This window comes from Natator depressus, chromosome 15 (genome assembly GCF_965152275.1).
Source record: "Natator depressus isolate rNatDep1 chromosome 15, rNatDep2.hap1, whole genome shotgun sequence".
NCBI classification, from domain to species: Eukaryota; Metazoa; Chordata; order Testudines; family Cheloniidae; genus Natator; species Natator depressus.
The window spans coordinates 6,616,879-6,644,077 of NC_134248.1; the positions used below are offsets into that span (position 1 = coordinate 6,616,879).

A 27,199-nucleotide genomic window follows, 5' to 3' on the forward strand; every position below is an offset into this window, starting at 1 on the left:
TGACAGGCTGGGGACCTGGGCTGAACCCCTACATCTTCACACACAGATTGGAGTATTCGCACACACTCCAACTGGAGGCATCCTCTTCGGAAAATCTGGAGCATGGTTTGCAATTGCTTTGATAATCCAGTGATACCCAAAATGGAAGAGAGAGTGCATTGGATGTGCATGCCACTCAGAGAAGTGCAAAAGGGGCTAAGCCACAGGGAGTGACGCGACCACCTTTTCCTTTGTTGGTCGAGGAGAGCAGGCAAGGTTACAGAGGAGAATGACCATCGGCACAAAACCACAGGAATACAGAGTTTACACACACCCTTGCAAGGATCCAGCAGCTGGCTGCAGCTCGGATGCGGAAAGGATTGAGTATGCCGCAACAACCTGGCAAGATGTGAGTTCTTTCTTCATCTCCACCAAAGGGCTGGGAAACAACGTTGACCATGCTGGTTTCTTCTTTGAATTCAGCCTCGAGATGTAGGTAGGGTCTTGTGACAGAATACACCCCTGCATTCACTGCCTACACAATACTGTAATAATCTTTGTACAAGGTATGTACAAAGGGCCGGACGAGTTGCATCCGAGAGTGCTAAAGGAATTGGCGAATGTGATTGCAGAGCCATTGGCCATTATCTTTGAAAACTCGTGGCGAACGGGGGAAGTCCCAGATGACTGGAAAAAGGCTAATGTAGTGCCAATCTTTAAAAAAGGGAAGAAGGAGGATCCTGGGAACTACAGGCCAGTCAGCCTCACCTCAGTCCCCGGAAAAATCATGGAGCAGGTCCTCAAGGAATCAATCCTGAAGCACTTACACGAGAGGAAAGTGATCAGGAACAGTCAGCATGGATTCACCAAGCGTAGGTCATGCCTGACTAATCTAATCGCCTTCTATGATGAGATTACTGATTCTGTGGATGAAGGGAAAGCAGTGGATGTAGTTTCTTGACTTTAGCAAAGCTTTTGACACGGTCTCCCACAGTATTCTTGTCAGCAAGTTAAAGAAGTATGGGCTGGATGAATGCACTATAAGGTGGGTAGAAAGTTGGCTAGATTGTCGGGCTCAACGGGTAGTGATCAATGGCTCCATGTCTAGTTGGCAGCCGGTGTCAAGTGGAGCGTCCCAGGGGTCGGTCCTGGGGCCGGTTTTGTTCAATATCTTCATAAATGATCTGGAGGATGGTGTGGATTGCACTCAAGGCAAATTTGCGGATGATACTAAACTGGGAGGAGTGGTAGATACGCTGGAGGGCAGGGATAGGATACAGAGGGACCTAGACAAATTGGAGGATTGGGCCAAAAGAAACCTGATGAGGTTCAATGAGGATAAGTGCAGAGTCCTGCACTTAGGACGGAAGAACCCAATGCACAGCTACAGACTAGGGACCGAATGGCTAGGCAGCAGTTCTGTGGAAAAGGACCTAGGGGTTACAGTGGACGAGAAGCTGGATATGAGTCAGCAGTGTGCCCTTGTTGCCAAGAAGGTCAATGGCATTTTGGGATGTATAAGTAGGCGCATAGCGAGCAGATCGAGGGACGTGATCATTCCCCTCTATTCGACATTGGTGAGGCCTCATCTGGAGTACTGTATCCAGTTTTGGGCCAGACACTACAAGAAGGACGTGGATAAATTGGAGAGAGTCCAGCAAAGGGCAACAAAAATGATTAGGGGTCTGGAACACATGACTTATGAGGAGAGGCTGAGGGAACTGGGATTGTTTAGTCTGCAGAAGAGAAGAATGAGGGGGGATTTGATAGCTGCTTTCAACTACCTGAGAGGTGGTTCCAGAGAGGATGGTTCTAGACTATTCTCAGTGGTAGAAGAGGACAGGACAAGGAGTAATGGTCTCAAGTTGCAGTGGGGGAGGTTTAGGTTGGATATTAGGAAAAACTTTTTCACTAGGAGGGTGGTGAAACACTGGAATGCGTTACCTAGGGAGGTGGTAGAATCTCCTTCCTTGGAAGTTTTTAAGGTCAGGCTTGACAAAGCCCTGGCTGGGATGATTTGATTGGGGATTGGTCCTGCTTTGAGCAGGGGGTTGGACTAGATGACCTCCTGAGGTCCCTTCCAACCCTGATATTCTATGATTCTATGATTCTGTGTCTTGTAAGGTTTCATTTGAAAACTCATAATTTGCTGCTCAGTATTGTCCTGATTAAATATGTGTGGCAACACTACGTGAAGTTATAAGATTCCCCAGCATGATGCTAAGAGTGCATGTTCAAGATCCACATAGCACCAAACTGGTCCAAAAAGCCTGTCTTGAACAAAAGAGTGCATGTTTGCCTTAATTTGCATTTAAGCAGTAAACAGAGTCATCAAGCAGGAAGGCAAAACAAAGGAAGCTCAGACAGGGGGAAAAAAAAAACCAGCAGGGAACATCCTTCCACACAGGCTCTGGCTCCTAGTACCCAGATGGAAATGTTTTTCAAAAGGGGGATGGAAACTATAAAAAGAAGAGGCAAACACACCAAGCCACCCCTCTTTCTCTCCCTGCCCACCTCATTCTCTGCATCTAAGAAGACAAAAGGAAATGGCCCCGGGACTCTGGGAGAGGAGTCCTGACCTGTAAATTTGGTCAGTAATCTGCTGGAGCCTGCAGTGAGACAGTTTGCTTTGGAAATGAGATAGTTTTTTAAGTAGATACTAAAAAGCCTTTTATCTTTATTTTTCTTGTAACCATTTCTGACTTTTATGCCTCATGACTTGTACTCACTTAAAATCTTTGTGTGTAGTTAATAAACTTCTTTTGCTGTTTTATCTAATCCCGTGGTTTTAAGTTGAACTGTCTGGGTAACTCTCTTTAAGATAATAAGCTGGTATATGATTGTCTTAAAGGAAAAACAGACTTAAAATATTTGCACTGTCCAGGAGAGGACTGGGTAGTCCAGGGCATACATTTCTGGGAGAAGATCCGGGACTAGGGGTGTGCTGGTATAACCAAGGCTGGTAAGAGGCAGGGTATAACTGGCAAGCTGCAGTTACACATAGACACTCAGGGGGTGGCTTGCATGCTGGAAGGCTGTTTGTAAGCGGCTCAGGTGGGAGCTACTACAGCAAGGCAGGGTAAGGCACCCAAGGTTGCAGGGCAGGGATGACACAGCCCTCCACTGGTGTGGATTGTGCCCCGGTAGGTCAAAGGCCTTTATTCAATTAGCCAAACAGATGCTGGGTTATCAGGTTCTCCCTTCTGTAAAGGTACAGCTGGAATAGAGCCCAGAGCAGCCAAAACCCACAACGTATGCTCCAGCCAGGGCAAATCCAGTAGAGACAGGAAGAAATCACCTGGACCTAGGTACCAGAGTGATGCAAGGGGACACAAACACACACAGAGATCATCAAGCTTTCCTGAGTAGGCAGCAATACAAGGTGTCACAGAGTCACCGGGTGATGCTCTGGAACTACTCCATATGAAGCCAGTCAGGACTCTGGGGAAGCCTCCTCTCTCTGAGCAGACTGTCGCCAGGGCAAGAAGCTTACACAGCTTCGACCCTTCCTGGGTCTGACCTCGGAGCATTCAGCATCCCCTTCCTCACTGTGTGTTTCCTGCAGCGAGTCCGCCTGGGCAGGGCTTCTGGGGAAGCCAAAGGGCCCTGCACCCCAACTCTGCAGTGACTCTCAGCCAGCCAGTAAAACAGGTTTATTAGCTGACAGGAACACAGCGTAGAACAGAACTTGTTAGCACAGAAATCAATGACTTTCAGCCAAGTCCAACTTGGGGAGTCCTGTGCCCTGGACTCCCCCTCCAGGACTCCCCCTCTTCCAGTCTCCCCCAAGCAGACTGCTCCGTTTCCAGCCACCCGACCTCTGACATGCCCATTGCTCCCCCTCCTTGTCTTTGTCCTGCTTCCCGGGCAAAAGGTGTCACCTGGTCGCATCCCCCTCCCTGGTCTCAGGTTATGAAGGGCACTGGCATTGCCTATGTGCAGACAGCTGGACAGCCTCACCAGCCCCGAGGGCCTCAGCAAAAATCACACACCCAATTCCCACCACCAAAATATTGGTGCAATACATAGGGAAACTGAGGTACCCACAGGATTAGTATAGGACAGTAAGACTCGTTTGCAACATAACAAGGTGAATAAAACCTCACTTCGTCACACAAGGGTGCAATGTGTGAAACCACAACACAGCAGGCCTGGATGCTGGTTTAACATTTACAAGCAGATTGCAGGCTATACCCTGCGGTTTCATTTCTGTCTGGGGTATGGGATGGATCAGAGAAACCCCACAGACCCTGGCCAAGATTTTCCAAAAGTGGCTAGTGATTTTGGATGCCCAATGTATGTTGATTTTCAGGAAGTGCTGAGCACCTGCCCTCTAAAATTCCTAATCCTTTAAGATGTCCCAAAAATAGGGGCACTCAAAATCACCGTTGAACATTTCGCCTGATATGTTTATTACTGTCTGTATTACACTGGTATTGTTGTTGTCCCTTAGTAGGTACTGCTGCCACCGAGGCCTTTGGCAATGGACAGCTATGCGTTAAAGCTACGCTAAACCATATTACTTTATCTAACCCAGTAAAAAGGCTACATTCTAATACAGCCCTGTCCCTGTTCTCTCCGCCCTCCCTGTGGTCTTTGGTCTATGGTTCTCTTCTTCCCAACACACAACTGAGCTGGATTCTTAGCTGGTGTAAATCAGCAGAATTCAATGACCTATGGCAATTGACACCAATGGAGCATCTCATTGACAACGCTTCATTTAAATATATATTTACTTGTTTTGTGATCCATGACAGGGGCTACTAGGTACTACCATAAAACAAAGAATAAATAATACTAATAATTCCCAGCCAAAATAAACACATTAAGATGGAGGTCATGTTGAGAATGCATGTAAGGCTAAAAATCAATATAGGGATATTTGGTGAATTAACGATAAGGAAAGTGAAGAGTTTGTATTATTCCATCATTAGGTTCATCTGAGACCAAAAGAAGTCTTACGATGGGTGCTACATTTCTTAAAAGACCCATTTACAATTTCATTTCAATTCAAACTAATTAATGGATATTCTTGTATGTTGTCAGAAAATCCCTTTTGAGTGCTGTAATTTCAGGGGCAGGCTTCATGGTGTTCTTTGTACATAACAAAGAAGTTGAATCCTTGCTCGAAGAGTAAAAATCAACTCAAATTGTACCATGGAGCTGTGATCAGCACCTCCATAATATTCTCTCTCTCTCTCTCTCTCTCTTTCTCTCTCACACACACACAAAAAACTGTGTAGCTGTGATCAGCACCTCCATAACAATGCACACATACATATATTATATATGTACATACATGTAAAAGCTTCCCCCACCAACATTAAAGAGATTTATTTGAAACTAAATTGTCTGAAAAATTGGCCAATGCCAACTGCTGAATGAGATAAGTATCATTAAGGGAAAAGAAAGTCTTCATTACTTTCAAAGAGGAAAAGCCTGTACACCAATGGGGAATAACATGTTTTAAAACATATCAAAGGGTTAAATTAATTTTCATTAAAATTTAAATGCGGGAAGGCTCCCTTCCCCCCCTCCCCTGCGCCTTTGAATGTTTGACTGGCAACCATTTCATATTTCAATCTCGGCAGAACAAATTGAATTAGATGTTGAAACCAAACTCTGCTCTGTTCTCTAAAGCCTACATGCTCTGCTTGCGCTAATCCTTTTCGTTGCTGCTACAGAGCACAGAGACGCTCAGCAAGAAATCTGCCCTGCCATAAAAGACAATAAGAAAAGAAGGGGGGAGGGAAACACAACAAACCCACAACCCCATCAAGCCTTGCTTAAGTTGTCTTCCACGTGTGCTTTAAAAAGACTGGAGTCAGAACCCCCATTCTGACCCCTCACCAGTTGTCATCAGGGTAGAATGGATATCAAGTATTTGTCGTCTTTCCACTCCTCTACTCGCTCCCTCATCATTTTATACATACCTTTTAAAAAGAGTTTAAAATGAACCAGAATCTCGACTTATCTTTTACATGATTTCCACCCACCCACACCCAGACTTCTGGTTCTCAATTCCAAATATGCAAATTCTATCCACACAAGCCAACTGGAAACTTCCCCATCAAAAGATGCATCTCTACCCAGCCTGTCTTCTCAATTTCATGCCGTGAAATCATCATAATCTCAATGACCTCACAGCTACTGGAGATCAATAACAGGCCTTTCTGTTTGTTTTTCCCTCCCCAAAGCGTAGTTGATAAAGGTACCACAGACTGAGCAGAAGACAGGAATGCCACAATGATTATTAATCATTGATATCTTTGTAGCTCTTAGGAGTCCTGTCATGGTCCAGATCCCATTGTGCCAGGAGCTGTACAAACCCAGAGCAAGAAAACAGTGCCCCTGCCTCAAAGAGCTTCCAATCAGTCTAACCCCATCCCTTTTACTGACAAGCTGACACACCACTTTAACCTTTCTGTGCCTCAGTTTACCAACCTGCAACATGAGGACAATGTCCATCCTGCCTCTTAAGAGGGTTGGGAGAATCCATGTTTGCACAGTGCAAAGCACCGTAAGGGCTAAAGTGCCATTTAGTGGACTAGTCTTTCTCCACTGCAGAGATGAACCTAAATCTTGGGCTTGGGTGTCAAGCAAAAGTGAGTTTGCCTGTTACCAAATGGTGAAGTAACAAAACTACGAATGCAGTTAAGAGATTCATAGATTCCAAGGCCAGAAGGGACCACTGTGATCATCTAGTCTGACTTCCTTTGTAACACCGGCCAGAGAACTGCCCCACGATAATTCCTAGAGTAGAGCTTTTAGAAAAACATCCCATCTTGACTGTAAAAATTGCCAGTGATGGAGAATCCACCACGACCCTTGGTAAAATTACTCCAGTGGTTAATTAACCTCATCATTAAAAGTTGACCCCTTATTTCCAGTCTGAATTTGTCAAGCTTCCATTTCCAACCCCGGATCATATTTGACCTTTCGCTGCTATTTGAAGAGCCCATTATTAAATACTTGTTCCCCATGTAGGTACTTCAAGGTCCAGTTCAGCATGACTGGAACAGCAGGGAGCTGCAGACAACATTAAAGGGATGATGGTAGAACCTTTGTTCCCTGTGCCCACAAAGGACTGGAACGGCAGAATGCTATGGATCAGGCCAGAGGTACATGGGGAGAGCTCTGTGTCTATTGTTGCCAGGCTCTACCCTGCCTGTGCTATTCCCAGCTCTAACCAATGCTCACCGTCCTTTCCCCTCACGCTGCTCCCTCCCCACCCCCACGTCTCTCCTCTTGCTCCCTTCTCAAGAGGGAGGTGTTAACAGCAGATGCATCTGGAGGCATCCTTATATTAGAGCCATTCCAAAAGGACAAATGGTATCTCAAGGCCCTGTACTTATTCCAGACGCACGGCATGGAGCAGACAGTTATTTAACCCAGCTTGGATTATTCCTGTGGTCATGTAGCCACCTTTCCTTTCATCAGCAGAGCCCTGATGCTGTGTGTGCTTCCGTCACAAACGGGAGCCTGGGAAGGCAGACATATTAGAAAGGTTATTGGTCAGCTGTAGGCCCAGATGTGTTTTGAGTCACTATTCAGGAGGCCACCGGTATTGTGGGTTTAACAAAAGTCCAATAATAAGTAAGGTTATGAGCATCCCACTGCTAGGCGTATTGGTAAACGTCTCGCAACAATAGACAGCTATCACAGAAAAAAACAGCCTCTCGCACACTAATACACATCGCACACAAAACACATGCCACTGAGAGCTGGATGACTATCTGCGCACACAAGGGCCTAGTTCTGAGGACACAGCTAAGACTGAAAAAGGGTATGTGTGTGGGGGGGGGGGGGAGGGGGAGACCCTTTCCTTAGACATATTAAAACTAGACAGGGAAAAGCAACTGAAAACTAGGGAGCATCCCAGGATTGGCAGGGAGAGTAGATGCCCTAATTGGCCTTCGTCATCCCGTGACCCCTGGGTAACCTCAAGAAGTTTATGAGCAGATGCCTTTCCTGACCTGTTCTACACACACAGTAAACAGGGCAGGTAACATTTTCAAAAGCACACAGATGACTTAGGAGCCTAATTTTCGACTTAAGTTAATGGAACTTCAGCCATTTTGAAAATTGTACCCAGTCTGAGCTCACTTCTTTGTTGGGTTTTGCTTTACCATCGGAGAAAACAACTCAGGGTCATGGCTTTGCCTCTTTTGATTCTGGAAGTCGCTCTGGGAATCAGGGGAATTGGAAGACAGACACTCTTGGTTCCACTGCAGGAGGAAGAAATTCGGAATAACTCAGGCCTTTTTCGGAGCCAAAGTTCAGACAATGTGTGTTGCTCTTGGTGGCGAACAAGTCTGTCTCAGGGGGTCTCCACCGTTGGAAATCAATTTGTGATGGATCTGTGCAATGACAATATGTGTTGGTCACTAACTGCCTGCTCACAAGTCTGATTCCTGGGAGGTGATGGGCCACTGGTGTTACCCTGTTCTGATGGCACCTGTTCCAGAAATAGATGGCTTTGAGGCAGAGAGGTGAGGAGTGGGCACTCCCTTGCTTATCTAGCACATGGTCATCATGCTGTCTGAGATGATCACCATGACTGAGTTTTGGAGAAGAGGCAGGAACGGCACACGGGCCATTCTGATGGCTGGGTTCTGGGACGTACACATGCAGCCCCCTGTTGCTTGGGAACCAGGTGACTCAGAGCTACAGGTGGTGCAAGTGAGCTCTCCATCCTGTCCCTGACACATCTGTGATCAAGATCCTTGCTGGGGAGAGGACTGAGAAGGGGAACCCTTTCCAAGTGTTTGAGGGTGTCAGGCAGCTCCAAGTGACATGATACACTACTATCGCCTTCTCGTCTATCAGGTGTTTCACCGGAGAATAGACTGCCCTGAACCAGAGCTGGAGGGCATGTAGGTAAAGCCTGGCAAGTGGCATCATGTACTTGCTGAGGTGGCTGCCGGACTCAGCTGCATCGATGGCCCCAGTGTCGGGTGATCAGCGTCGATGTCATCAGTGCTGATTTTGATGGGGTTTTCTTCCTGCCCTTCTCACTGCTAGACCCCAGGATGCAGTGTCTGCTCAGAGAAGAACTTGCTGAGCGTCACCCCCTGGGTTCCTCGGAGGCGGAAGTCTCCTCCAGGCTGAGGTGACATGCATCAACTGCTTGAGCAGGTGAAGTCTGAGCCATGTGTCCCTGGGCACACGAATCCTTGACAAGAATGATTTGCACACCAAGTACCTATCAAGGATGCGACCCTCCCCCAGACAGACAGGGGCATCAGCTGGGCCCATCGACGAGAGGGATGAGTCCGTTGTAGGTCGGGTAAGGCCCAAAACCTGAAGGTTTGGAGTCCACCATAGCAGTTAGCATGAAGCACCCTGCCCTGCTGTGCATGAGTGGGTGTCTCCTGATCTTTTTCTCTTAGTTTTGGAACGTCCCGTTTCAAAGAATTAACAACGGAGGAAAGTGATGAAAGACCCTTCTCAAAACTAATGAGTTTGAAGCTCACGAAAGAGCAGTGGGTCGGACAGTCGCCAGGATCCACGTTGCTGTCGAGGGCAGTCACAGAACAGAGGGACCGTGAGCTCTCAGCTCTTCATGCCCTCACATGGGAGCATGAGGTGGCATAGGGCACGTGTGCAGCCCTGATGGACGCTGCTCCTCCACAACATCCGATCAAGTGCCTGAGGGGCCAGTGCACCTACAGTGGGAGCCATGCTGACACATCATTAAGGAAGAAATGAAAGTTATTGCATTAAATACACACACAAATTTCTGATTGGTGCAACAATTCAAAACGCTGCCTCGCTCATGTCTGCACACGTAGGTGGTGAAAATGCAGCCACGTCTAGCCACCTGTACTGAAGAGGAGTTTACGATAAATCCACCTAATTAAAAAAATATCCAAAAATACATTTATCCCTGGAAACTCAGCAACCAAAAAACCAACTCTATGCATAGAATATTAAGTTAAACCTGAAGATGTGCAGCGGAAGGCTGGAATTCACACTCAGGGTGGAATGTGCCAGCTGTAGCTGTCCCCCCACCATAAGCAAATGCACTAAAAAATCTGTATCAGCCACAATCCTGCAGCCACTGTCCTTGCACGAGCGCCACTGGTTGCGGGCACTAGCGCTGGGTGAGCAGGATTTGCTGCGGGGGCTCAGGAATGAGGTGGAAAGGGAGCTATAACCTGCAATCACAGGCACAGAAGGGTGCAGCAGGCCTGGCTTCTTATTTATTAGTCTGCAAGAGTTTCCACAGAAGCTGTTCCATCCTCCCTAGAGCCTTCGAGACTGTGTCCCCTCCCGGCGCCCCACGCCATGGAACTGTAAGGAGAAGACATGAGCTGCACAGCACAAGAGGGAGCAATGCCAATTACCACTCAAGGCAGCATGAACAAGACACTCTAAGTAGCTTACCAGTCAAAGGAAGAAGGCAGTGCAAAATCTTGAATCCTATTACATGCCACTTTGGGGCTAGGTGGCTTTTGTTTTGTGTCACAGCATTTCACTTCCATCATATTTTGCCAGCAAATTTAGCCCTGCTGAGAAGCATCAGACTGACAAGACCACAGAGCAGGCCTATCTGGGCATGGTAGCCACACACTGGCCCACCGAGATACACAGACAGCGTGCTCAGACCTCTGGGTCAGAGGAGCTCACTATGTCCCACTCCATCTCTGGCCTCTCCACTGAGATGGCTAGAGGTCCCAATTGGATTTCACTGCAACAGTTCTGCGGCTACCTGCCCCACTGGAAATGGGACTAAGATCTCAGTCTCGTTTCATACCTGCCGGCTAACGGCGATGCCTTTGCTCACTGCAAACCCGAGACTCTGGAGTGGACTGGCTGCATGCAGCAAGGCCTGAGCTAGCCAATCCCCTCCAATACGACAGCTGTCTCCATCAGTTTGTAGCAGGTGACTATAGAATGTCACAGCGGTGTCTGAACAGCACAGCTGTCATCCAGCCCCATGGTAGCATCTCCGTGACCTTGAGGTGCCTGGTCCCTACAGATGGAGCGAGGCGGCACAAGTCAGCAGTGGTGGCAGGAAAAAGGAGATTGCCAAGCTACCCATTTTGCGGCAACAGCTGCTGGCTGCTCTCTAGACAGGCTCTTTGGCATCCCATCTGTTTCCTCAAATGGAACAGGGGCAGGTGAGGGAGAATTCGGTATTCTCCAGCTCCACTGCCTTTCCTCTCAAAGCCCCGTGAAAGTGCATAAAGCGAGCAGGCTGCTGACTGATTTCACCCCAAAGCCCAAACGTGGCACCAGTACTGGACCTGGTTCTGATCCACCACCCCAGTATTGTGACAAAAAAACTGGTGAGGGGGTGACAGATTGCACACAGGGGCATTGCAAACCGGTCGAGCACTGATTCCAGCTAATGGAACAACCAGCCTTTGAGGCAGTGCCATCTGGTAAGTGGGAGTTGGGACTGCTAGGATCTTCTCCGAGCTCTGCAACTGACCTGCGGTGAGACCTCAGTCATGACATTTAATACCTGCTGTGGGACTTAATGTTTCTAAAGTGCTTTGGGAAGTTTGGATGAGAGGGGCTAGATAACCAGGGAAGAGCAGGGGCTGTTTCCACACTGAAAGGAAACCTGCCCTTTGCTTCTGTAAGAGCCGCGACCCGCTGCAGCAAAAAGGCACATGCACCTCACAAAAGACCAGGCAAGCGGTGGGCTGCGACCTCCGAGTCTCTGCTAAGCTGCTTATTTTACTATTACCCTGCATCCTCCCCTGCCTCCATCTCCATTTGTCTTTTTGGACCAGCTGTTGCATCCAGTCCGACACGAAGACTGTAACTCTGAGGCAGGGTCTGTCTTCTTTGTACAGCACCTAGCGCAATGGGACCCTGATCCTTGACTGGAGCTCCTAGGCGCTACCATAATCGAAACAATAATAAAACAACTGAAAGTTGAGAGGACTTGCCCCTGCCCCTGCATGGAACACATACCCTCCGACACCAAACAGCAGCTGATGAGTCTGCTAGTCGCCCGCATCGTCATCCCTGTCCTCCTCCAGCTGCTCGAGGATTTCGTCCAAAGCCACAGCACGCTGCTTCTTCTTCGGGGAATCTGTGAGGCCCAGATGGCAGAGGAGCGGGCGGGATGAGAGAACACAGACACAGTTAGAAGACATGCATCTGTACCTCACTGCAGCCAGCTTCTGAGGAGCTTTCCCAACCCCTACCCGTGCTGAGCCGTGCACGGGGCTGGCAACAATCGCATTCAAACGCTTCAGAGCCTGGTGCTGTCACAGCTGGGATTAGAAGCCAGGCATTCCTGGCTCCCAGGCCTGAGCTCTGATCATGTCTCTCCACCCCAGACAAGCCGAAAGGGCCTCCTCACCTTTAGAGGAGCAGAAGGCCAAGTGAGCTTGCATCCCGGTATCTGCGCCATGGGGCCTGGGGCAGGTTGTGGGGAGGAAGAGGACGGGCTGTGGAAGCTTCCACACTGCTCTGACTCTTGTGGGCTTGTCTTTGTAACAGTGGGGAGGGCAGGACAGGAGAGGGCTCCTGGGGAGTCTCTCTCCTTCCACTTGCCGTTCTGCAGGATGAGTGCGTGTGATGGGGGGGATGGGACGGGATTGCAGATCTTCCCCCTTTCACCCCTCTGACCAGGGAGGACACTTGCACCCTATGGGGGGCAGCCAGATGTCACGTGTGTGTGCGGCGCCTATCAGAGGGGCTAATCACAGGAAGCAAAGGGGTGAAGAGCAGGACAGAGGGGCAGCACACCTGGTCTCAGCGAGATGAGAGCACATGGATGGGGATACTGACTATGAGGTGGGGGGGGGAGAGCAAGGCAACCGGCAGCTTCCCCACCAGGATCATGTCCCCTGGACGGTGTGCACAGGAGGGAAGCTGGCTGCCCCAATCCCCCCTGCAGCAACCCCGGGCTGCATACGCCATCCTCGTTAGCTCCCTCTCCCCCACTCTAGCTCTCCTGAGCAGCTCGTCTTTAAAGCTCTCAACTATCATTTGCTTCTTCGTAATAATCAGGCTCTGGCAGTGCACAATGGCCTCTGGAAATTGAATTTGCAGGGAGGTAATGGGAGCTGTGGCAGCGGCGGCAGCCGGAAACAGAAGGGCAGGTGCGGCAAAGCATGAACTAAATGCCTGTCACTCTCTTGGCTGATGTTAACAACGCTGGGGCTGTGCCATGCAGACTCAGCCTGATGTAGACCTGCTCCCCAATAAGGGGCGCTCCCTGGGGCTGGGTGTTCCGGGGGGTGGCGAGCGACAGCTACGACTCACTGCCTCCAAAGCTGGCGGGAGATTTAACCCCTCTCCTGCTGCAGCCCCTGCGGTGACAGGGCTTTGTTTGGAGGCAAACCCGCACATTGCTTTAAAGAAATATGCAGTGGGATTCCTTGCAGTGCCCACTCCTTTGATGTACCCTGATCTATTGAATCCATTTATACAGGAGCACATCTCATGGGCATCTAAGCCCCCGTGAGGCATTCAAGTCAGGACTGAGGGTCCCACTGCTATTTGTCAGGGGGGAGGTGGATGATCCACCCAGGACAGGGCTACATGCTACATCTGGGGTACGATCCCGTGTGTCCATGGGCCAGCAATGTCCACTCTGGATTGATTGATAGGGGTTATAGTGGACAAGAAGCTGGATATGAGTCAACAGTGTGCCCTTGTAGCCAAGAAGGCCAATGGCATTTTGGGATGTATAAGTAGGGGCATTGCCAGCAGATCAAGGGACGTGATCGTTCCCCTCTATTTGACATTGGTGAGGCCACATCTGGAGTACTGTGTCCAGTTTTGGGCCCCACACTACAAGAAGGATGTGGAAAAATTGGAGAGAATCCAGCGGAGGGCAACAAAAATGATTAGGGGACTGGAACACATGACTTACGAGGAGAGGCTGAGGGAACTGGGATTGTTTAGTCTACAGAAGAGAAGAATGAGGGGAGATTTGATAGCTGCTTTTAACTACCTGAAAGGGGGTTCCAAAGAGGATGGATCTAGACTATTCTCAGTGGTAGTGGATAACAGGACAAGGAGTAATGGTCTCAAGTTGCAGTGGGGGAGGTTTAGGTTGGATATTAGGAAGAACTTTTTCACTAGGAGGGTGGTGAAACACTGGAATGCGTTACCTAGGGAGGTGGTAGAATCTCCTTCCTTAGAAGTTTTTAAGGTCAGGCTTGACAAAGCCCTGGCTGGGATGATTTAGTTGGGGACTGGTCCTGCTTTGAGCAGCGGGTTGGACTAGATGACCTCCTGAGGTCCCTTCCAACCCTGATAGTCTATGATTCTATGATCACGAACATTACACGCGGTTCAAGCTGTACTGGTTAGTAGCGATTTGACATGTAAATCACATGGGCCTTTCCTTCCCCATGTTGGATTACAGCACCAGCACGTGATGTGAGCCCTCGTGTACACCTTTGACGGTGGCTTTCTGAGAAGGTGCGACATTAGGGATAACCTGCCTGGGTGAACGCTTGCCAAGAGTGAACCCAGAGGAGAGCGAGCGTGGCCAGAGTGAATTAATTTCAAGCTCCAGGCGAGCATCCATGGAAAAATTATCACCTAGCTTAGTGACACCAGTCAAGGGAGACCTTTAGCCCTGCTTGCTGAGGATGGCGTCTCTAGGAAAGACAGACAAGCTACCCCCACATCCTCCTCCCATGAGGAAGCACACCTCCACATGGAGAACAGCTGTTTAAATCCTGCTCTCAGACATCAAAAGCCTCACTGGGTTTCTCAAACAAACAAACATACCGCAGGACTGAAGAAAGGTGTAAAATAAATAAATGGAACAAGCTGTGCATTTTCTTTTAGTATTACAGCTGCTGCCGAAGATAAACAACAAGGAAATGTCACAAAGGATCAATACAGAAGAAATTAACCTGACAAAAGCGCACACCCCCTCTTTCCCCCTTAAACAATTTTGCATTTCTGGAGTTCCCATCTAATGATTTTATTTTTCAATTAATTCCTTGACAGAATGCCAGAATTGGTCTCCCTCGACTTCTAGACTTTAGGAATGCTGTGGGAGACAGGCGAGGGGGAAGGGAGATCAGGGGGGTGGGGGGAGAGAATATTGTCCTGCCATGGCTTCCGCTCAGTGTCAGACCCCTGGAGACAGGAGGAAGGCTAAAATGATCTATTCAGAGAGCAACCCTCCCATTGTTAAAGTGAGACATAAGGCTGCAGGTGTCTCTTGCTTAAACATGACAAGGAAAATTGGGACAAACTGAAACAATTGAAAGTCTGGAACCTCACAGCCACCAGTAACCTTAACTCTGCCCTAGGATCCTTACCCAATCGCCATCTACAGACCCCTAATGTTACCCAATACCCTAGTCATCTTTGACTCATCCCAGATCACCTTTCTACTAACTTTCGGGGACATCAGAATTAGCCCAGCCTCCTACCTGGATGTTTCCCCAATCTCCCTCCCCTGCACACACAAAACCCTCTCACTCAAGTGTAGTGGTGGTTTCAACTTAGGCTAGCTGGGGCAGCAGGGCTTTCACTGGGGCTGTAACCCACCTGTTTTTCAGTGAGGACACAGGCTAAGCCACTCAAGTGCTGAAAGTCCTCTAATGCCTTCCCTCAATTCACCCTGTGAGCTCAGAAGGACAGACAAGTTCTCTTACAATTCACTGGGGGAAAAAGCCATAAAGCGGCTCAGCTCACTGAAGTGCGAAGCACCCTGGGATGGGCCCCCAGAAGTCCTAGTGACACACATGCAGCACCAGTGAGGACACTGTAACTTGAGGTCACACTTCACTCTGTTATTGAGAAACAGGGATAACATACTCTCCATATACGTGCACCAAGTCCAACTGGTACTTTGCGCTACACACTGCACGAAGTGGGAACAGGTACGGTTACTGTCCGACCACCATCATCAGTGTTAACTCATATGTGGTAGTGTGCACACACGGCTGGGTTCAGATTTCAGGGGTGACTCACGAGTAGCTTTGCTGATGGCAGCGGAGTTATACCAGTGTAAAGGAGATCAGAAGCAAGCGGCATCTGTCTAGGGGAACCAAGAACTGGAGACAGACGCCATCAATCAGAAGGCTGCTGATGGAACCTTAACTATAAACATTAACTCCAAATTTTCAAAATTTAGAGAAGCCCTAATCATCCTTGTGTTGCTTTTTGGTGTCTAAATAGGTTATACCTTATATGACGGTTACATTCATAGCTGTAAAGGGTTAGCAATTGATAGGCAGCTGTTTTAATAAACAGTAAATTGTCAAAAATTAAACATGTCATTAGGTTGCTTATAACCACGGCTTGTCAATTACACCTTCCACTGATACCCTTATCTAACACTTACCAGCCTTATCTGCATATCACTATCACTTATTGACCCTTTATAAGCTACTTATTACAGACAAAAAATGTGTTAAAAGAATGTTGCAAAGTCAAACGCTCAAAAAATAGGAGCTGTCGGAATTAAGGTTCCACGGGTCAACCCTAATGTGGCCTTGGGCGTGTTATAATAGCATAGCGAGCCTGAGGGTCTCATCTTGCTCTCCCTCAAAAGATCAACATCAACGCGTATCCCTCGAAAACAACAGCCCAGATTGGGGGTTATTGCTTAGCTTGAATAGGAGCACAGGATGTTGACAGAGGGCACCGCATCAGGCAGCGTTCAAGTATTTGACTAGGCACTTCACAGTCACCCCGGGGTCACTCCTCAGCTTCCAACGCTCTGCAGTGTGCCTGTACGCTGACCAAACCTGGGACCCGATGCCCCACGCGGGAGAAGGTAGTTCCACCACTCATGGTGCTTCATGGTAATACCACGCCAGCTACTTTCCTACCTAGGCTTGTGCGAGACGTGCGTACTTCTCACTGTAATGGTGGCGGTATAAAAGAGGGAGACAGGCAGTCCTCAGCCTTCCTTTTGTCTGAGGAATTTACATGACCTTCAGCCCTATGGCATCTGAGCACCTCACAGTCTTTACACACACCCCTGTGCGGTAGGGCAGGGCTAATGTCCCCATTGTACAGAGGGGAAACTGAGGCACAGACACACTATAAACTGCTCAAGGTTACACAAGAAGTGTGTGGGGCAGCAAGGAATTGAATCTGGATCTCCCAAGTCCCACTGGACCTTCCACCCTTCTACACTGTCATCCTAACCTGCTAAGGTGCCTATAAACAGCGGCTGAAACACCAGGGGTCTCAATAGCAAGCCTGTGGGCTTTGTAAAATCTGTCCTTCAAAATCCAAAGTTACTGCCAATGCTTTGCATCCTTTCTGCTGCCTAGACTTGCATGGCCTCTGACAGTTTGAATTTTAATTCTGAATAATTAAAATCACAGCTGAAAGCAGAAACTCACTGAAACGCCAACTCTGCACGAACGCCCAGCATAGAAACTGTCTGATCCTTTGTTGTTTTGCAGACAGAACTGGGATTTGGCCAACGTCGCATGGGAAGCTGGTGGCAGAGTCAGGAATAGAACCCAAGAGTCCTGACTCCCCTGTGGGAGCGACTGCTGCTACGGCTCCCCAGAAATGAGTACGTCCCAAGATGCACATAGCTGTAGCAGGGAGATTTCAGCAGCTGGGCATAGTCAGCTGAAGGGTCTTGAGAGGGGCTGCACAGAGCACTGTGAATGGGACCCTATCTGGGAGAAAGCTTCTCCACCTCCTGGCAGGCGAACTGGCCAGCTAAGGGGATGAGGGATGGAAATGCAGAGCCTTCCGCCTCTAGGTCGTCAGCTGCAATCTAGCTCAGATCACTGTGAATGAGCATTACCATCGCCCGATGGCGATGTGGTGGCCTCTGACAAATCAGTTGCCACAGCCCATGCCCTAGTAGGCGAGTGTGTATGTCATCATGTCCCCTGCAACTGGTCACAGCAGGCGACGTCTGGAGACATGACCAGGAACAAAAGGGCCACAGGGAGTCAGCGGCTGTCAAACCATTGGTGAGCTCTACTGTACTGTGCAGGGTGGAGGCATCGCACCTTGATGGGGCTGCAGGTGGGGAGGTGGGTGTGGGAAGCTTTCCCAGGCCATACTGCTCTGGGGGTGGAGGAGTTCAATCTGCAGCGCTGCCAAGACAGCACCTTGGATCAGCATCAAATGAAAATAACAATATAAAATACAAGCTGCCAGTGAGGATATGCCTCCCCCTCCCCCGCCACTTGCCAATGCAGAAGAGATCTGGGTTCAAGTCCTGGCTCTGTCACAGACTTCCTGAATGACTCTGGGCGAGTGTCAACCTCTCAGTGCCCAGAATTGTCAGTCTTGCCTATTTAGAATGTAAGCTCTTCAGGGCAGGGACTGCTTCTTCCTCCGTGTTTGTACAGCACCAAGCACAATGGGGCTCTGATCTCAGTGCGGTTGCATAATTAGAGGTGGGCGCTCACTCTCTACATAAGCAGGCCCTTGCTCTCCAGACTAGGAACTCCCAGAGGTGACACAGGCAGGCAGCTGCTGGGAATGCACATAACCATTTGCGCACCTTCAAAAAAAAGGAAGCAAATTGGTTTGACTTTGGTGCATGCATCGAGGTTCTGCTGCTCCAAGCTGGTTAAGGTTTGCCTGCTAACTATGCCATTTGCTTCCTTTAGACAATATCAAAAGCCAATGAGGGCGGGGGCTAACGGGGAATTACCATGGGATTATCACATGGCAGGGTTGTGGCTGTCACACTAATCCGGCAGGGTTTTACTCTCTGGCTACGGCATGTGTTTGCATTAGTTACAGATGCTCTGAAAAACAAAACAAAAACAGAGGCACAAAGCAGAGGGGAAGGGAGATACATACTGGTGAAAGGAACGCGTCTCAAATGAAAACAAACACGGGCTCTGAGGAGCTCTTCAAACTCGATTACAGGTGGGGTCTCTACAATGCACTTACCAAAAGGCCACCAAAAAGCCTCTAAAAAACTTTCCAAAGGACTCAAGGATAGCAACACTGGGTTTGATAGTGATAGGAAGTATTACTGGGCCAGATCCTTAGCTGGTGTAAATTGGTGCAGCTCCATCGATGCAGACTGTAAATAGTGGGCCAGATCCTCAGCATCAGTGGAGCTACACTGATTTACACCATCTCAGGATCTGACCCATTATTTACAACCGCAGTGCATGCACCAAAGTCAAACCAATTTGCTTCCCACAGCCTTCTGCAGAGCATCTGCCTGGTCATGTCTGTTCACCCCACAGCCTCCTGCAGAGGCTCTGGCTGGTCATGTCTGTTCACCCCACAGCCTCCTGGAGAATGAGAGGAACTGGTTATAAAATGTTGATGCCTTGTTTTTTCTGTGCATCTTTAGCACTGAAACATGAAACAAGTCCCCTGTCATGCCGCCCCCCCGCCCCACATGCTTTCCATTTGGAAGCACCCCTATACACACCCACACTTGCTGCCCCCATCTTGCCCATGAAAAGTCACTTTCCCCCTCCTAAGCCTAGTGCGAAATTCCCCCTCCGTCAGTTTAATTCTTTGATCGATGGGGAAGAGAAGGAAAAACGGCCCTGCTCAGCTAGCCTCCCAAGTTACCCCTGGCAGGAGATCGCCGGCCCCGCTGGTGACGGCTGAGTGAAATGTTTGCGGAGCACAGAGAACACAAGTCAATAGTAATTTAACTGGATTGGGAGCAAGTACCTTCCCTGCACGGATTGCAGCTCCCGGGAGAGAGGGAGCGTGTGCAGGATATTACCGGCTCGCTCGGAAATAGTTCCAAAACACCACTTGCCAGAGTGAGGGAGGCAGAGGGAGGCTTGCAGGCTGACACCGGCGCTACTGCTGTCTGGAATCGCAAGGGCTAGAGAAAGCAAGAGGGGGTTGTGTCTGTTCATAGAGGTGTGCCCCTCTCTGAGGCATCACCTCCCCTGGGAACTGACTGGACAGACCAGACTCCAGGTTGGAAAGCATCCGCAACCTCCAATTTCCAAAGGCCACGGGAGGATTGGAGTGGTGACAGCGGGGTGCACCCCAAAACGAGCAGGGCTCAGCTCCCAGTTCAATCGTGCACTGGTTTGTGTGCAAAGCAGCCTCAATTGTAAAAGTAACTCCCCCACACTGGAAAAGTATTCTAGGAAAATTCTTCCCATCACCCAACTCCTTCCCTGCAGGAATCCAGAGCCCTACGTAAGTTCTCGGAGCAGGGTCCGATGGAGCCTTGAGTGGCTGAATGCAGATCAGCTGCCATACAGGCTCATAGGAAAGGCCATAAGAGATAACCCCAGTGGGCCGCCCAGCCCAGCACGTGTCTGACAGTGGACAGCACTAGATGCCTTAGAGGAAAATGGAAGGAACCCCATTAATAACCTACGTACAGGGGAAAGCTTCTTCCCGACACCCCCCCAGTTAGGGCTTGTCTATACAGTGACACTCAGGAGAGCTAATCCAAATGAATTTTTCAAGAGGATTAATTAAGCCACATTAAATCCCTGTGTGGATGCACTTAGTCAGAATTAAAGTGGCCTTAATTCAGTCTAGTTTAATTCACTTCAGAAATGAATTAAGTGTTCACGCAGGGGTTTAATGTGGTTTAACTAATACACTTTACATACATCTTTAGATCATTCGAATTAACTCTCCTATCTCTCCGTAGATAAGCCCTTAGTGTTTGCTTTATAGCCCTGCAACCTAACCCAAACCCAATGGGGACTCAAGTACAAGTTCCTGCGTGGGATAGCTCAGTGGTTTGAGCATTGGCCTGCTAAACCCAGGGTTGTGAGTTCAATCCTTGAGGGGGCCATTTAGGGATCTGGGGCAAAAATTGGGGATTGGTCCTGCTTTGAGCAGGGGGTTGGACTAGATAACCTCTTGAGGTCCCTTCCAACCCAGATATTCTATGATTCCTCTTGGGCCGTGGCTGGGTCAGCTCAACTCCTGCCCATGTGATCAGCCCGGTGGCAGCTGCGTGTCCCACTCCTGCAAGCTGACACCTCCCTGCACTGTGCGCTCTGTGGAGCGAGCGTGCCGAGGAATTGCAGCATCTCTCACTGCATGGTGCACACAGCGCAGCAGGGGGCGGTGGACAGCAGGAGCAGGGCACGCAGCTGCTGGCGCCAGCTCCATGGGTAGGAGGCATCAGTGTCACTGAATCGGGTTCCAGGGGAAGGGTTGGGAAAGGTGAGCTTGGGTTTGGTTTCAGCTTAAAAATCAGACCCGAGCAGAGCTCTAGCTCGTTTTATGTCCTTAAGCAGAAGGGTTTCTATCCTTTACATTTGTTTTTTCTTCCCAATGTTACAGTGGATGTTCTCTTTGAACATAAAAGCATCTAATACTTTCTGGAATTCTGCTAAGCTCCTGCCTCAATATCATCTCATAGCACTGAGTTCCACGGGCTAACGGCGTGGTGTATAAAAAAAGTATTTAAAACCTGGGGTTGTGTAATGCATAATGTATACAAACCGAGAGCACTAAAAAGAGGCTATACTAATATATGATAAGAGGGCAAACACAATCCTTGGATGCATATGCAGGGGAATATCAATTAGGAGTAGGGAGGTGTTACTGCCACTGTAGATGGCCGTAGGGAGACCATTCTGGAATACTGCGTCCAGTTCTGGTACCCACATTTCAAAAAGGAAGTTGGAAAAAACATGGAAAGGTTTCAAAAGAAGCTACAAGATGATCCGAGGTCTGAAAAACAAGCGAGAGCCTGAAGACACTATCTATCTAGTTTGCTGAAGAGAAGGCTAAGGGGTGACTTGATGACAATTGCAAAAACCTACATGGCAAAGAGATTTCTGACAGCTGATGGCTCTTTAGTCGAGCAAAAAACAAAAACCAAGATCCAATGATTGGAAGATGAACCTAGACGAATGCAGATTAGAAATAAGTTGCATACTTTTAACAGTGAGGGAAATTAATTCTCTAGCTGGACCAAATTCTCTAGCAATGGTGGATCCTCCATTGCTTGCAGTCTAGAAGTCAAAACTGTATATCTTTCTAAAAGGTACCTACAGAAGTCATAGGCTAGATGCAGGAATCAGTTGGTGAGATTCTCTGGCCTGTGCTATTTGGTAGGTCAGACTAGATGAGGATTATGATCCCTTCTTTCCTTAAAATCTATTAGTCTATACTTACTTTGATGTATAGAAATGCTAAAAAGGGCACCCATCCATATGGTCTAAGACAGTAGTTCTCAACCTTTTTGATACCAGAGACCAGCTTGCTGCCTTCCTAAACTGTGTCAGGGAGATCACAGGTCTAGAGACTGGTCGTTGAGAACCACTGGTCTAAGAGAATCACTATGAAGAGGATGGAGTTTATTGTTCGTGCAAGCCAAACATTTAGTGAAAGTGTGGCCGCAGTAGTCTTGGAGCGTGCACCGTGTCATCCAATGTTAAAAAAAATGGACAAGTTGTTACAAACCCATCTCCCTCCTCGTTGGCACTGTGAAGCCTGTCCTACACGTGGACACATGAGGTATTAATGTTGGCAACACCTGTACAACCCTGTTGCGGCCACAAAGAAGAAGAAACTGAAAAAGGGCTTTTTCATACCCCCCCCCCCCGGCAAGTGTTTCAAAATACTTTTTAAGTTTTACTATCAATTAGCATGAAACATGGAATGACACGACTACAAAAGGGGTACATTCTGAAACTTACGAGGGATATGGAATATTCATCACATTTGTCCTGCCCAGACATTTGCCTTATTCTAGTATGTGCAGAAACTTCCATGACACGTTAATTGTTTGCTCACATTTCCGTGCAAGTTTTACTAATAACCAGGAAGAGAGCCAGGTGTACTGTAGTCCAGGCTTATGTTCTGCAGCTCTGCCTGCATAACACTGCCAGTGCAGCGTGATATAGACGGGCACCACCTCATTATACAAGTCCTGAGCCTGACGTGACCAGAGTCTACAGATTTATTCAGTGAATACAAATCACTTGCATTTCTGGGGCACTTTTGATTCTAAAGGACCCCAAAGCGCTTTGTAAACTATACAGGCATCACTTCACTGCCCACAGAACGGCAGCCCCTCTGGTGTGGCAGGACGCAGCTGTTGAACAATGCACAGTAACACCGCACAGAGTTTAGGGCAGGAAGCAAAGAATGCTCCATCAGCCCAAGGAAGGGACTGCTGTGCCGTCAGTACGCTGAGGACACCGAGCTCCAGTTGTCCTTCTCAGCTGTGGATAGTAGAGCAGAAGTGGGGACCGGCATGAAAAGTTGTTCACTCCTGGCAATACAGAAGTGGGAGCTTTTTGGTGGAAGGGAGCACTTGGAAGAACTGGTAACAATAGTGACCTCACCCTTAATGTAGGATGTCTGCTCTCCATGTCTCAGGGTCCTGCTGGACTCATCTCTGCTCCTGGGCACTCAGAGCCTGGGTGGGCAGAAATGCCTTTTCCTCCTCCTCCTCCCTTTCCTCTTGGATGCTGCCCTGGTCATGGTGGAACATGCCTTGGTGCCCTCAAGGCTAGGTTACTGCCACAGGAGGACTCTTAAAGCCACCTGGAAACCACAGCCAGTTGGGCAGATAGCAGCCCTCCTCATAAGCAGTGCTCATGTTGGTCCACCCAGGGCTGCACGTACTAGACGAGTAGTTTTCAAACTGCAGGTCATGACCCAGAACTGGGTTGCGGAATGTCAGGCACTGGGTCGCGGCGGCTCCGATCAGCACTGCTGACCGGGCTGTTAAAAGTCCTGTTGGCGGTGCTGCCCAGCTAAGGCAGGCTAGTTCCTACCTGTTCTGACACTGTGCTGCACACCGGAAGCAACCAGCAGCAGGTCCGGCTCCTAGGCGGGAGGGCCACAGGGCTCCGCACACTGCCCCTGCCCTGAGCACCGGCTCCACACACCCATTGGCTGGTTCCCAGCCAATGGGAGCTGGAGGGGTGGTGCCTTTGGGTGAGAGCCGCGTGGAGACGCTTGCGCACCTCCACCTACGAGCTGGACCTGCTGCTGGCCGCTTCCGGGGCGCAACGTGGTCTGCAGTGTCAGGACAGGCAGGAAGCCTGCCTTAGCACCCCCGCTGCAACGCTGTCCAGGAGCCGCCCAAGGTAAGCCCGCACCCCAATCCCCTGCCCCAGCCCTGAGAGCCCCCAAACCCGGAGCCCCTTCCTGCATCCCATACCCCTCATCCCCAGCCCCACCCCAGAGCCTGCACCCCCAGCCCAGAACCCTGACTCCCTCCTGCACCCCCAACCCCCTCCCACACCCTGAATGCCTCATTCCCGGCCCCACCCCGCAGCCCTCACCCTGCACCCCAACCCTGAGACCCTCCCACACACCAAACCCCTCATCCCCAGCTCCGTTGGGTCATGGGCATCAACAATTTTCTTCAACTGGGTCACCAGAAAATAAGTTTGAAAACCACTGTGCTAGACTGTCTGCCAGTCTAACTCTGGGTCCGTTTCAAGAACACAGCCTCCATTCTTTAAATCCCCAAACTTGGACTTGAATCTGGCTCTCCTTAAGATCATCTCTCACCTGCACCCTGCCCATGCCTACCCTATACCACTGAGGCTGGCAGAGCCCGCTTTCAAACTAAGAGCCAGGAAGCAGAATGCTACCTGGGAGAAGGCACCAGGTAAGATCTCTCCTGCTGGATTTCCCCTACCAGGTAAATGAGGCGCAATCATGGCTGTGCACACTGGACACCACACCCAGATTCCTTCTTGTCAGTGAGCAGCTTTGCTACAGGGACATGTAATCTGTTGAGGGATGTAATCAGTTCAGGTCCTGGTGCCTAGGTACTACGGGGAAGGGACCTTAGAAATGCATGCAATGGAATAACATTGGGAAGACCGCAATGACTGCTACTGGAGACTGGCCAGGGTAACACAGCTGTCACCCCTCTTCTTGTGCTATGGGATCTCCAATGACCACACATGGTCAGGACCTTACTTTGACGTGTCACCCAAAACATAAAACCACCAGTACAGCACCCCCAGTACATTAGGCGCTATGTCAGTGTCTACTCAAAGCACCAATTACTGTCTCACCAGCACCACATCCTGCAGCAACTTTGAATCTTTGGCGGGGTCTCTCAATCCAAGCAACCACCAGCTCTGACCCTATTTCGCTTAAGACTGGACAAGCTCACAGCCCGAGTGAGCCTGGGGAGAAGTGGTGGTGGGGTGCTGGCATGGCTGCCGGCTGCTAGTGATGCAAGTCGTATTTGAACCCAGTTCTCCAGGCAAGAGCATTAACCCACAGCACTGCCCTACCTGCTATTAACAAAAGAACAGGAAGGGGGGCATTTTTTTAAAAAAAAACAACCTGAGCATGTAGCCAAACAAAGCCATTTCCCTTCTGCCTGAGAGGCCAGCAAACAAAGATTTCTGCATCAGATTCTTTTGGCACTATTATATGCACTCTGCTGAATTCACAGGCACTACGGCCTGCAAAAGGACTGAAAGCTTCTCTCAGCCACGAGCCTGCTGTTTGAACCGCACTCTGGATGAATGAGACACAGCCGGCAGCTTACTTACTTTCCTCTGCTGTGTTCACTTCTCTTCCTCTCCCGAGCTACCTCCGACGCACGTCTGCCAGAGCATCCCCCGCTTTGCTTGCTATGTGGGTTCGCTTTCAAAATCCAATTCAGGGGAGGGGGAGGGACAGAAGATGCTGTACCCAGACAAGCAGAGCTCTCCGCCTTCCCTGCTGATGCTTTCTGCCCTCTAAGGCTGCTGATCTTTTGAGCGACTTATGCTCCTCTTTGAAACGTCTACTGCATTGCAAGACGCCATGTTCTCTGTCTCTTGGGAGACACAGGAGAAAGAAAACAAGGCTGTGTTCTACATGGCCAAGGGCCCAACCCCCGTGGCTAAAAGCACGATATAAGCTGCCCTCAAATTCAAGGTAAAGTGTACGCACTGGGTTGCACATAAAAAACCTGGCTGTCCCATGCATGATCTGGAAGAACCCGGGGTGCACTAAATGCAGGGGAAACCATGTGCTTCAATGGAAATGGCTCGCTGGAAAGCAGAAAGAAAGGAGAAAAATGGAGTGTGCTCTCCGCAAAGGAGGCAGCGCGGGGCCTCAGCAGAGCGGAGCGGGTTCAGGTGGTGTTTCTATGTTCACAGTACGTGTGCCCCCAGCAGGAATGCTCATGGCTGGCAACAAATGAAAAACGTTCTGCTCCATGACTCACTCTCACTCTGCTAATCTAAACTGCGGCCTTGCTTGATGGGTGCTTGTGGTCTGAACAGCTCCCTTATCAGCCGGCGCGGAGCAGGAAGCACGGCTGGAGAGACGAGCACGTGGGTGGTTATAACAATCTGTGCCACAGTAACAACTAGCTGCGTGGCAAGATGGGATGGAGGAGGTCAGGGGAATAAATGGTGAAGCAGCTTTCGATTACAATCACCAATGACAAGAGTTTGGGGCTCTCAGACACAGACATGTAGACTTTTTATTCCAACAATCACTCACAGGACAGTATTAGAGTCCCAGCACTGGGCTAGACGCGAAGGGTCAAAGAGGTTTCAGAGCAGAACTGCAGTGCATTGGCACAAAGCTGGGTATTGCACAGCGCATTGGCACAAAGCTGGGTATTGCACAGCGCAGACCCACAATATGCCTGGCTCCACCAATGGAAAAAATCAGCCCCTCTCCTCCCCTAGCTAACGTGCTATACCGACCAAAACAATGGTGAAGGTGTATCAGAGAGGCTCCTGATAGAAGGGAGAGATGCAGTTGCAGTTTACCTATGCTTATGTCTAGCCCTTCCATTTTCTGCAATATTACAGCAATGGTATGTGTCTCCCACACGTTCCAACATGGCAGACTGAAGCCACACAGAGCCTGGTGGACACACATTTCCCGTTCAGCTCCCAGTAACGCTGTCAGGTTCCCTTTGGGGGTGGCTTTGAAGGACCATATGCTGGAACAGAAAGCTCCAGGCAACTAGGAGATGAGCTAAGTCCCAGATATAGTCACACTGGGCTCTCAGACAACCACTGAACCCAGGGTCCAGAAGGGGCATTGCTATTAAATACGTATATTTCAGAAGCGCCTCTAGGGCTGAATTTGGATCAGGGCATTGTACAAACACAAGAGGCTTACTATCCAAGTAAAGAAACAAAATCAGCATCGCTGGAGGGACTGAATCCACCAACCTTTCAGTTAACAGCTGCATGCACTTGCTCACTGTCCCACAGAGATGTTTGGTCAAGAGCATTCCTTTTAAGTAGATGCCCTCACAGTGGACTCCAGGTTCAAGCCCTGAGTCCAGTCCATGAGGTCTGGCCTCTTATGTATTTCCCTGAAAACAGGGCTAAGCACAAAGCAACTGAATGCCAACTAGAAGTAACAATTAGCCAGGGGCAGTTGCCAGTGC

At 49.3% G+C, this 27,199-nt stretch overlaps 1 protein-coding gene across 2 annotated transcripts in view; it reads right to left on the bottom strand.

The window, feature by feature from the left end:
• The window catches only part of RBM19 (RNA binding motif protein 19), a 135,058-nt gene that overhangs the window by 8,704 nt on the left and 99,155 nt on the right, over positions 1–27,199 (bottom strand). For both annotated transcript variants that reach the window (XM_074973153.1, XM_074973154.1), the window contains exon 24: positions 11,911–12,031. In XM_074973153.1, the coding sequence (XP_074829254.1) occupies positions 11,943–12,031 (89 nt within the window). In that variant the 3' untranslated portion in view covers positions 11,911–11,942. The remainder of the gene's footprint in view (positions 1–11,910; positions 12,032–27,199) is intronic.